The sequence below is a fragment of the Mytilus edulis genome, chromosome 7 (assembly GCF_963676685.1).
Source record: "Mytilus edulis chromosome 7, xbMytEdul2.2, whole genome shotgun sequence".
Classification (NCBI taxonomy): domain Eukaryota; kingdom Metazoa; phylum Mollusca; class Bivalvia; order Mytilida; family Mytilidae; genus Mytilus; species Mytilus edulis.
The window spans coordinates 91,642,584-91,655,591 of record NC_092350.1 but is presented as its reverse complement, the minus strand read 5'-3'; the positions used below and the strand labels follow the sequence as shown (position 1 = coordinate 91,655,591).

The window sequence follows — 13,008 nt, the reverse complement described above, 5'->3', positions numbered from 1 at the left end:
ACTAAGGTGTACATGTCCAACTGGCAGGTGTCATCTGACCTTGACCTCATTTTCATAGTTCAGTGGTCAATGTTAAGTTTTTGTGTTTTGGTCTTTTTTTCTTATACTATATGCAATAGATCTACTATATTTGGTGTATGAAATTATTGTAAAGTGTACATGTCTAACTGGCAGGTGTCATCTGACCTTGACCTCATTTTCATAGATAAGTGTTAAAGTTTAGTTTTTGAGTTTGGTCTTTTTTTCTAATTCTATATGCAATAGGTCAACTATATTTGGTGTATGGACATATTTTATGATCTTTATGGCAGTTGCATGGTTTTATTTGACATTGACCTCATTTTCATGGTTCATTGGTCAGTGTTAAGTTTTTGTGATTTGGTATTTTTTCTTTAACTATAAGCAATAGGTCAACTATTATCATGTTGTATGGAAGAATTGTTAGCTGTACATGCATGCTTGGCATGATTAATCTGACCTTGACATCATTTTCATGGTTCATTGGTCAATGTTTAGTTTTTTTTGGTTAATGTTAAGTTTATGTGACAGTTGTAATAAAGCTGTACATTTAGGACTATCAACATAATATCAATGATTAGTAAAGAAGGGGAGACATTTCAGCGTGTGCACTCTTGTTGATGAAGTTTAAGTATAACCAATTTGATACTTAGTATATATGCTTTCTATAATATGATCTTACTAATTTTAATGTGTATTACCCCTTAATTTATCATTTAAGGTAATTTTGCAGTTTTCGGTTATTATCTTGAATATATATTGAAAGCATAAATAATCATTGCTAAAAAATATAAGCAAAATATTACAGGTGAGCAATTCAGGCTCTTGAGTTTTTTGCTGATTTACTTGAACAACTAGACCAAAATGGACATTTAAAATGAGCAAATTCATAACCCTGGACGAATTGTCAATTTTATCACTGATGGGAGTTCTTGTCCTTGGAAGAAGCAATAGTAGATGGAGAGAAATTATAAGAATCGAATTTGTTCAGCAAAATAAGATTTGCAAATTGATCAATATGCGCGAATTGATTTTTATCCATTTCATTTTTGTCGAGCCTGCAACTTTTGTTGCAGAAAGCTCGACATAGGGATAGTGATCCGGCGGCGGCGTTAGCTAACTTCTTAAAAGGTTTATATTTTAGAAGGCGAAAGACCTGGATGCTTCATACTTTGTATATAAATGCCTCCTGTTACGAAGTTTCCGTCAGTCACATGTCCAATGTCCTTGACCTCATTTTCATGGTTCAGTGACCACTTGAAAAAAAAGTACAGAATTTTTGTAATGTTGAATTCTCTCTTATTATAAGTAATAGGATAACTATATTTGGTATGTGCGTACCTTGCAAGGTCCTCATGCCCGTCAGACAGTTTTCACTTGACCTCGACCTCATTTAATGGATCAGTGAACAAGGTTAAGTTTTGGTGGTCAAGTCCATATCTCAGATACTATAAGCAATAGGGCTAGTATATTTGGTGTATGGAAGGACTGGAAGGTGTACATGTCCAACTGGCAGGTGTCATCTGACCTTGACCTGATTTTCATGGTTCAGTGGTTTTAGTTAAGTTTTTGTGTTTTGGTCTGTTTTTCTCATACTTTATGCAATAGGTCTACTATATTTGTTGTATGGAATGATTGTAAGGTGTACATGTCTAGCGGGCAGGTGTCATCTGACCTTGACCTCATTTTCATGGTTCAGTGGTCAAAGTTAAGTTTTTAAGTTTTGGTCTTTTTATCTAATATTATATGCCAAAGGTCAACTATATTTGGTGTATGGAAATATATTATGATCTATATGTCAGTCCCGCAGGTTTTATTTGACCATGACCTCAATTGCACGGTTCATTGCACAGTGTTAAGTTTTTGTGTTTTGGTCTATTTTTCTTAAACTATAAGTAGTAGGTCAACTATATTTGTTGTATGGAAGCTTTGTTAGTTGTACATGTCTGCCTTGCATGGTTCATTTGACCTTGACCTCATTTTCATGGTTCATTGGTCTTTGTTTAGCTATCTTGGTTAATGTTAAGTTTATGTGACAGTTGTAATAAAGCTTTATATTTAGGACTTTCAACATAATATCAATGATTAGTACATAAGGCGAGACATTTCAGTGTGTGCACTCTTGTTTTTACAGATATCATAAAATACCAAGATATTTTTCTCAATAAGGTCTTCAAATAAGTTAACATGGCCATACTTGTCAATTAATTCCTTTTATGAGTTATTGTCCTTGAACATTATTTTGTTCTGTTTTTACACAAACATTGATATACAGTATACATAAATAAGGCCGTTAGTTTTCTCGTTTGAATTGTTTTACATTGTCATTTCGGGGCTATGCGGTATGGGGTTTTCTCATTGTTGAAGGCCTATAGTTGTTAATTTCTGTGTCATTTTGGTCTCTTTTGGAGAGTTGTCTCATTGACTATCATACCACATCTTCTTCTTTTATAAGTATGCATTTATGTTGTATATATTGTATACTATCACAACAATCCTCCTTATCACGTGACAAGTCTTCAAATTGACTGCCCTTATGCAAATCAACAGATAAGCCCCGCCCAATCAGATGATGACACAAACGTAACTATAAAAACTTCAAAACTTTAATACTGAATGTATACAATGCACACTTTTATCAAAACGTGAAATATCACAATAAATTGATTGAGGAATGATTTGGTTGATGTTTATGTTGATCGACTGATTGATTGATTGCATGATTGGTGATTAACGCCACTTTCATCACTATTGTTCTATCTTTTGGTGGTCAGTTTATAATGGGGGAGTAATCACCCGAGAACCTTCCTTCGGTAGGAAAACTGACAATCCTATTCAATCATCATTTAGAGCCGATGGTACCTGTCACATGCGGGACTCAATCTATTAACCTGAGTTGACATTCTAGTGATATAGTAGTTCGTCTTATAATTGAGACCACCTGGATACTTAGGACGTGATGTGTTTGGATTGTGAAAAAGGCCCAGAACACTGAAAAAATGAATATTACAAAATAATTTAATTTTGGATGTAACGCGTCTTCTGATTGGCTAACGTTATTTTGTTATGAGCCCATAGACATAATTAAGTCATGTGACCGTGACGTCATCAACGTTTTTTCATGGTTTCCTACGGTTTAAAATGGAATTTAGAATTAAATTATAAGAAATGACTGTAATATTTTTTCTGTCTATTCGAAATAACATAAAAAATGTGGTGCACACTGTTAAATAACCCGCTACGCGCGTTATTCAGTGTGCACCAAATTTTTTATATTATTTCTTCATAGACAGAAAAAATATTACAGTCATTCCTTTAGTAAACTACATTGTATTTCGTTCACTCTGTTTAGTAAACGGTCTGCGTTTGATTGACAATATTTTTTTTGTCTTTTCAAATGTTTTGTTTGATTGCCGCTTGCTTAATGTTCAGTTGCCTTTATTTCATGCAAATTTAGGGCCATATTTTAAATGTATAAATAATTATAGTCGGTAGGGTTGATGGCATATAACACTTGCACACACACACACACACTAGTTCTGTAGAAAACTGACACTGACTATTCAAGAATGAGGTGTTGTTAACAAGTTGGTATGTATGTTCAACAAACCAAGATTATGGCCGATTAACAGGAATGAGTTGTTAGTACGAATGTTCGACAAACCAAGTTTAGACCGATGACACTGAATTTACAAGAATTAGGTGTTGGTATGTATGTTTGATAAACCAAGTTCATGGCCGATTAACAGGAATGAGTTGTTAGTACGAATGTTCGACAAACCAAGTTTAGACCGATGACACTTTCTATACAAGAATGAGGTGTTGGTATGTATGTTTGATAAACCAAGTTCATGGCCGATTAACAGGAATGAGTTGTTAGTACGAATGTTCGACAAACCAAGTTTAGACCAATGACACTTTCTATACAAGAATGAGGTGTTGGTATGTATGTTCGACAAACCAAGTTCATGGCCGATGACACTAAATATACCGAAAAATTAGGAGTTAGTAGCAATGTTCGACAAACCATTGACAAGTTCATATGAACCAATGGTTTTATGATCAGTTTACTGTTGTCAGGGAAACAGAATGTTGTATATCAATTATTTCTTTGTTGTATTGGTGGTAACGTTGGTGGTGGGATTGACGAATTTAAAGATGAATAAGTTGGTGGTGGTGGCGGTCTGGTCTGATCCAAAGCCGTATAACTTGGTGGCGGTGGTGGCATTAATACAGATGAAGTTTGATATCCCATTCTATAGCCTCCAAACATGTAAGGTGGCGGGGCACTCGGTGTGGCGTACATTTGTTGTCCACCAACTGGAATTAAAAATCAACATATATATACTAAGAATCGACCATTTATTTTGGAATTGCAAATATTGTTTCTTTTTTATTTATTTTTTAGTATCAAGGTATTCATAACTATCATTTTGGATCTTGCAAAGTCCTTAATAAAAGTAAAAAAAATCAATAAAAATCAATATACTATAGTCACTCTAAAATCGTTTACTTCTTTTACATCATTTGTACTTGTACATAATTTACCATAATAATGGAGTCTGCCATTTGATATAAAGAATAAGACCCCAATTTGTTAATATGAATATCAAAAGTACTTGAAAACCATAGAGACTTCGTCTTCGTCGAGCAAACGCCTGACTCAAATTAATGTGTATGTTCTTTCAACAAGCTTTACTTGAGCTGAAATTTCATAACCGCTCAATTTCATCAAAATAGTCTCAACAAAGTTGGTCAAGAGTGATTTACTCCAAACATACTTTATACATATCAGAATGCATTAAAGTTTGCAGTAACTAACATGGTAACATATTTAGTAAATGTTGGAATTATGACGAAGAAACACATGTATGTTGAATGTCAAATTTTCGTTTTAAAATATTCCCGGTTGTCGACCGTTTTTTTTTCTAATTATATACGTTTTTGATTGCCCTGTACCGTGTAATAGTACTTCGCTCTCACCCCATATGGAATTTACTAACCCCCGTATATATCATGTTATGTCACTAACACACTATGTAACTAATAATATCTAAATTGAGGGTCGAAGTACAAGAGCACACGCTTTATAATTGCAATTTTCCGTGGTAGTGTGAGTAGGTTAGCATTTTACGTGGAACACAATAATATATACGTACTATTTGTATTAGCATGTATCACTGCTATTCCATTGTTTGGATGCACGACCCTTCCTCTTTGTCCAGCTGTCTTTGTACAGGAAGCACAAATTGCCACAATGACACCAATTATAAATACCAAGAAGATTATTGAGCCTATTATAAGTCCTACGAAAGCACCAATAGAACTGAAAATGTAAAGGAAATATCTTTTAAAAGTTTACCTCATTTCAGTTTGGCTCCTCTTTAAGGTGGCACGGTAGTATTTCCTGGTCCCTAACGATAATGATAGATATAGGAAGATGTGGTGAGTGCCAATGAGACAACTCTCCATCCAAATAACAATTTAAAAAAGTAAACCACTATAGGTCAATGTACGGCCTTCAACACGGAGCCTTGGATAACCTTTTTAGAATTTTCATCACTTTCTGCCACTGCACAAAATTCTACATACACAGTTAACTGAAGTACTGTCATTATAATGTTCAGAAAATAACTTGTATGATGACCGTTTACTTTTTTGCTATCTTTATAAACCTAAGGCCACTTGTGCTTTTATGGCTTTTTTTTTTATCACGCAGTGAATACGAAATTAAAAAAAAAACCACATTTTTACCTGTATGTAAAATTTCTATTGTTCTACACCTGATTCACTATGCCTCAGTTTGGGGAAATATATTCAGTAGATACATTTTGTACTGTATTTTTTGTTCAATCATAATGTTCAAATACTACCGTGTCACCTTTATTCCTCGTTAATTCCTCATTCTTTTTTTGTGGATTACTATTTCACTAGCAATGATACTGCCATGGAATAAATTTACCTTATAAATTAGTTTCAAGAGGAATAAATATTCTTGAATATTTTATTACCGGAAGAAATATGTACCGATTATCAGGTTATCTGCATGTTGATATCGTAAAATATCAGCTGCGAGACATAATATGAAGCTTTTTGTCGAGTGAGCGTAGCGAACGAGATCAAAAAGCCTTCATATAATGTCAAGCAGCTGATATTTTACAATATCAATATGCAGATAATCTGATAATCGATTTATCGGGCTATATTTGCGTGTTTCAGAAGTGTTTTCTTTGTTTCACCAGCACACAAAAGATGACTTGATAAGTTCGGGTCAAAGTTATTAACGTCGGTTCAAACATTATGACGTCGCTGATATGTCCGGGTCAAAGTTATTAAGGCCGGGTCAACGTATTTGACGTCACAAAGACATGATACGGAATAATATTAAGAGCTGAACAGAGTGATATAGACAGTGGGACGACCGATAATACAGTATATATATTCCTAACGGATTACAGGATGTAACAATATTTGTTCTAACAGGAACATATTTAACTGCAGTCGCTATTTTGCCGGCTCTGATTAAAATATCCTTATTCAAACCAGAAAAATAGCCTATTTCTAGGAATTTTGGTCCTCAATGCTCTTCAACTTCGTACTTTATTTGGCCTTTTCAACTTTTTTGGATTCGAGCGTCACTGATGAGTCTTTTGTAGACGAAACGCGCGTCTGGCGTATATGCAAAATTTAGTCCTGGTATCTATGATGAGTTTATCTATAGAAATGGCTAGTTTGCCAGCACCAGCTATGTAGTGAATTTGTTAATTTGTGAATAGTGAAATTTAACATATTATAGTTATTTGTGTAAACTAAATAGTTTTTAATTTTGCTTCTGCTTACTGACTTATTTTCTATTTTTTCCAGCACCAACAACATATTCACTATATATTGCTGGTGCCGGTCAAATAACCATTTCTATAGAAATAGGCTATTATGTCGGCTTTGTAGACGAAACGCGCGTCTGGCGTATATACAAAATTTAGTCCTGTTATCTATGATGAGTTTATTTTCATTTACGATATTTTAATCAGAGCCGTCAAAATAAGAAATAAGCTATTTTGCCGGCTTCATTTACGATATTTTTATCAGAGCCGTCAAAATAAGAAATAAGCTATTTTGCCGGCTTCATTTACGATATTTTAATCAGAGCCGTCAAAATAAGAAATAAGCTATTTTGCCGGCTTCATTTACGATATTTTAATCAGAGCCGTCAAAATAAGAAATAAGCTATTTTGCCGGCTTCATTTACGATATTTTAATCAGAGCCGTCAAAATAAGAAATAAGCTATTTTGCCGGCTTCATTTACGATATTTTAATCAGAGCCGTCAAAATAAGAAATAAGCTATTTTGCCGGCTTCATTTACGATATTTTAATCAGAGCCATCAAAATAAGAAATAAGCTATTTTGCCGGCTTCATTTACGATATTTTAATCAGAGCCGTCAAAATAAGAAATAAGCTATTTTGCCGGCTTCATTTACGATATTTTAATCAGAGCCGTCAAAATAAGAAATAAGCTATTTTGCCGGCTTCATTTACGATATTTTAATCAGAGCCGTCAAAATAAGAAATAAGCTATTTTGCCGGCTTCATTTACGATATTTTAATCAGAGCCGTCAAAATAACCACTGACTATTTAATAGCATGTTTTCCAGAAAACATCGGCAAGAAGAACACATTTATGTTGACAATACCACATACTCATACTGATTTTGAATCTTTGTAATTTTATTCATTTAACCTTGATTTGATATTTTGTCATACATAATATATATTTATTTATGTGATGTAATATCATGTTAATGTGGGGGAAGACATCATTATACTTGTATTGATTTTCCTGATTTAATAAAAACTTGAAAAAACTTGATTTGTTAACGGCCTAATCATACTCACAATGGTCCGATAGCAGCATAGCTGTTATACGAGTAGTAGTAGTAGTTACTGTAATAGGAGTCACAATACTTACAATGGTCCGATAGCAGCATAACTGTAATACGAGTAGTAGTAAAAGTAGTTGCTGTCATAAGAGTCACAGTACTCATTGCGTGATGATCCATAACAATATCCATCACAGTATTCGCAATAGGAGTAGGAATAAAGGTAGGTATACTTGTTACAACAATCGGACAAAACAGATCCTGAAATAAGAATTCAAATGTCCATTACAGTATACACAATAGAATTAGGAATATAGGTACATGTAGGTATACTTGTTACAACAATCGGACAAAACAGATCCTGAAATAAGAATTCAAGAACGTATATATATATATTTGTTTGGGGGCCAGCTGAAGGACGCCTCTATAGGTGCGAAAATTTCTCGATACATTGAAGACCTGTTGGCGACCTTCTGCTGTTGTCTGTTCTATGATCGGGTTGGTGTCTCTTTGACACCTTCCCCATTTCCATTCTCAGTTTTAAATGTGTTTTATAACTTGAATGATTTATTTTGTAACCACGTGATCAATCAAAAAGCTTGTGTGAAGCTGCTGATTTTCTCATGGAACTAACCGAAGCAGGGTGATCACTACCCTCAGTTTCAGATTTTAGTGTGTCACTAATTGTTAAAAAAAATATGAGATGAAATGTCGAAAGGTTCAAATTTTTTGACAGTGTTCTGCACTAGAAGACAAAAACATGAGAATGGAAATTGGGAATATGATCTCATTCTGAGTTTCAATGATGAGTCTTACGTAGAAAACAGATTTTCCCTCATACATTTGATTTAGTAGTCTCCTATTTGAGTATAATTATTACAAAGCAAAGAAAAAGACAGTTTCCTGGAGGACTGGATTAGGAGTCCTCTCTATTTTGTCAGGCCATTTATATTAAAGTTTATACTTTTTTGTGTGGTTTCCCGTAATTATATATTCTTTACATTTCAGCATTCCATTATTCTCTATTCTTTTTTTCTCCATTCTTTATATTTTTGCTATTTATTCTGTTCTCTCTCTCTCTCCCATAAACCCCATCTAGATCCTCTTTGTCGTGTACATGCAGTCAAAACATTTCTTTTCAGACATTTATAGAATAAGAGCACGATCAACATCTTCAGTATTTGAAATCTCGTCTTGGGTCCTTTTTTTTTTTATTAAATGGTGGAAAATCTCTGGTGATATCTGTTTAATATTGACCGCTTTTTATTCTAAGGACGATTTAGAGCTTGACATTTTTTTTTAAAGAAACTTGTTCTGAGAAATTGAGAGCAGAAACAGACCTCATAATTATAGCCTTGATGATTTTTGTTATATTGTTCTCTGGACGTAAATCAATAATTACATAATTAATCATTCCACAATAAATAAGAAAACTTGAAATGATAAAGTTCGTTTGTATATGGCCTCTTTTTTCCCAGCTTCATTATATTCTATTATATAAATACTCGGCATTAAGTTGGTCCTATTTTCTATGGGGTAGAAATAATTTGTATGGTCATTTTTCGTTTATCTAACACGGCTAGAGATAACACTACACTTACATTTAACATTCATTCTGCAGCTTTATTTTCATTGTAACAGTTATTTTAAGTTAATAATAAAAATCTTACCAATGTTAAACAAAAACAAAAGAAAATTCAGCCATTTTTCCATTTTCCCTTCAACTTCCTATATGTATTTTGCAATCAAAACAAATACCTGGCTTTGGTCCAACCTTTCAATATAATGAAGTCACGAATTTAAAGTTTAAAAATAAGTTATTTTTTTTTATATACAAATCAATATGGTGTAACCATTATGACGTCCAGTTATTTAAAACCGACGAATACTCAGTAACAGAGCAAACGCACCACATAATTGATACATCAGTTAAGAAACTACAAAATGTATTTGTAAAAATTTCCCACAAAAGAATTGTTAGTACTTTCTCAATGTATGCAGCTCAAAACAAACATATTATTTAGTCTTAGATGCGCGAGTTTTGTATTAGTTGACTTGTTATTATCTTTCAACTAGATGTCAGTTACTGCGAGTACTCTCAGATTTGTACTTATTGTCTTTTTCGTTGTTGTTGAGATGAACAAGTACACGGCCCGTGCCCACTCTGTTTTTCTAGTTGTATACATCTGATGAGTAGGGCCTTTTTCAACTGATTTTTATAGATCGTTAGATTCTTATGTTGTACGGTTATACAGCTGTGACGTGTCTCGGGTTAGTAAGAGGGTTGGGATCTCGCAAACATGTTTAAGCCCGCCAAATTTTGTATATATGCGCCTGTCCCAGGTCAAGAGCATGTAATTCAGTGGTTGTCGTTTGTTGCTGTGTTACATTTTTGGTTTTCTTTCATTTTTTGTACCTTAGTTTTCTCGTTTAAATTGTTTTACATTTGTCATTTCGGAGACTTTTGTAGCTGACTATGCGGTATGGGATTTATTCATTGTTGAAGACCGTGACGTTACGCACGGTATTGCGCCGCAAGACGTAACATGTATAATTGACAAATGTGACGCCATATACTAATTTGACATTTTGTTATCAAGAGCGGAGAACCTACTCAATCGACTTTTTTCAAATATTTTATCAAATACAATAAGCTGACGAAATGTTTCAAAATTTATCATGTATAAGGCAATTAAGTAAGGATCGCTTTTATTTTCTGATCTGTAATGAGATGAAGACAAATGCAAATTTATCCAATTTTATTTTGGATAGGGATACATAGCAACCTTTAAAAAAAATCTTGCTCCCGGAGGGACACATGAAAACAAAAGTATAGCTGAATTTTTTTTTGACAAATTGAACATAAACAGTCATTGTATTTATTTCATAAAAATCGGTCATATAATAATTCAGCAATATTTCTTTTTATAAGGATTTTAGTTGAAATGTTTTTTTGTTTTTTTTTTTTAGATCGAACTGACTTTTGTCCAATATTTGTATATGTCTGTGCGAGTTTTCAGACTATTTCTCTATCTCTTTTGGCACTGATGGTTTTATTTTACAAATACGTATTTATTTAATTCTTTGAAAATTATAAGACCCTTGTACCTCGGATTCTAATCGGTCTCTAATCTATAAAGGTGTTTTAGATTTGCGTGAAAACTTTTGTCCATAAGAAATTATCCCTCGGCCCATCCCCCTTTCCCCTATGTCTATAAAGGGTTTATTCCTTATGTTTGTGTGTTTTTCTAATCTGAGTGTTATTTTGATTCATCAGACCATTTTGGAATGAACATTTCCCGGCATCATTTTAACTGCCTAAACAGTTCGTAAATAGTACATATTTGTATAAAAGACGCCACTGTGCAGAAACGTCAAAATGACGCCCTTTGACATAATGGCTAGACATAGGGAATGCTTTCCGAAATAAATTGTAAGGTCATCATGTTTGTGAAAACACCCGACTCATTTAGCCATTTGTATGAACTTATAGTTTGTATCTTATAAATATTTTAGTTTTGTATTATAAATGCACATTTAGTATTTATACAACATGTTTCACCTAAGGAATGGACAAAAATTACGTTTGGACATAGTGGCTAGACATTCGATTTTTTAAAATTCTGCTTGAAAAAAAAGGTTTTTTTTTACATTTGAAACTTTGGAAATGTTTATCTTTTTCAGAACTTTCTATTGAGTATAGTTTTAATATGATTGTATTACTTTATAGGGATAATAATAAAACTGAAATGTTGATAAACTTTCCTCATAACACATTAAGACAGGTTCCTCTGCTGAATATTTCGTTCAAGGCTTGCTTCAAATTTCAGCCAATACCAAAAAACGGGTATGATGTTATAATATAAATCTAGTAGGAAGCTGATATACTAAATTTCGCAGATTTTATGTGCTAAATTACAACGGAACATAGAAAAATGCATTTTATTTAATTTGAAATGTTACGTTTAACGTAAAAGTAAGATTTGTGTGTTCAATATAATAAATGTATGGTGCAAAAATTTATAGAATTAACTTAAAATAAAAAAAAACATGTCCAGGCCTTTCTGTAGATATACGGATGTTGGTGATTTTATTTTGTATAGGCAAATGGTTGCTGTTCTTAAATCATATAATAACGTAATTTTAATCCGAACGCATTACCGTGCGTAACGTCCGTACGTACGGTCACCTATAGTTGTAAACGTATGTGTCATTTGATCTCTTGTTAAGAACTGTTTTATAGGTAATCATACCACATCTTCTTTTTTTAATATTTTCTTCCCAGAAATTAAATGTCTTAATTATATGTCGAATTTTGAAAAAGACATCATTTACGATAACCATAACGTCTACTTATTTGTTTGCTAGAAATTTTAATCGAACGTTCAAACATTTTTAAAATATATGGTTTCACACAAAGCTGCTGATTGGTCAGAATCTTATTGTGATCATAACTACAGATATATTTATTCATAAAAAAAAATTAAAAACCAAGAGATACTGATAAATGCATGAAATCCTTGGTCACTGGTCGGAATGGTCCTGACAACGACATGATATAAAACAGTGAGTGATACATTACTGTTGGTATTCAGTATACGTATTATTGGGTATACAATAAATATCGTGTTCATAACATTTAAATCAGGTTCGGGATTGTTTAAAATCTCAATTGATTTTATTTGTTTTATTAAATTAAAGTCAAACTATAAAATACATTATTTTTTCAGTTGCAAACAACTCTTAAATTTCAATCGTTTTAGTACTTTTATGCTACACATAAATAATAGTTTTTGGGACAATTGTAACAATTTGATTATGGAAATGTAATTTATGGTTTTAATAGCGTACCCACAATTATTGTTTTTGGTAAAATGTTATTCTTACAAGACTATAAAGTAACATAATAAACCGTTGAATTAACTTTTTTTATTGTTTTCTTCCAGCCAACAATTCGCCGACAGATTTTATGTGTGCAGTTACCTCAGCGTGACCTTTCTCGTAAAAATCCGGAGATCGCAATACGCAAGTGCGAATGGAAAAACCAAATTAGCAGAGAGAGTCAACAAACGTTAACATCGTTCCGACATCTAAAATACCTGTAAATATC

The 13,008-nt window shown here is 33.0% G+C and overlaps 2 protein-coding genes across 3 annotated transcripts in view; both read right to left on the bottom strand.

The window, feature by feature from the left end:
* Window positions 1-13,008, bottom strand: part of LOC139482471 (AP-2 complex subunit alpha-2-like) — a 171,817-nt gene that overhangs the window by 12,211 nt on the left and 146,598 nt on the right. The window lies entirely within an intron of this gene.
* On the bottom strand, window positions 2,609-9,694 carry LOC139482458 (uncharacterized). Of its 2 annotated transcripts, XM_071266358.1 has the most exons (5): window positions 9,569-9,694; window positions 8,056-8,159; window positions 7,915-7,979; window positions 5,178-5,344; window positions 2,609-4,338 (listed from the first exon to the last, which is right to left on the bottom strand). In XM_071266358.1, the coding sequence occupies exons 1-5, from the start codon at window positions 9,609-9,611 to the stop codon at window positions 4,118-4,120; spliced, it is 600 nt and encodes a 199-aa protein (XP_071122459.1). In that variant the 5' UTR covers window positions 9,612-9,694; the 3' UTR covers window positions 2,609-4,117. The 2 variants fall into 2 exon arrangements, with proteins under 2 accessions (XP_071122459.1, XP_071122458.1); XM_071266357.1 differs by lacking the exon at window positions 7,915-7,979 and having other exon boundaries at window positions 7,988-8,159.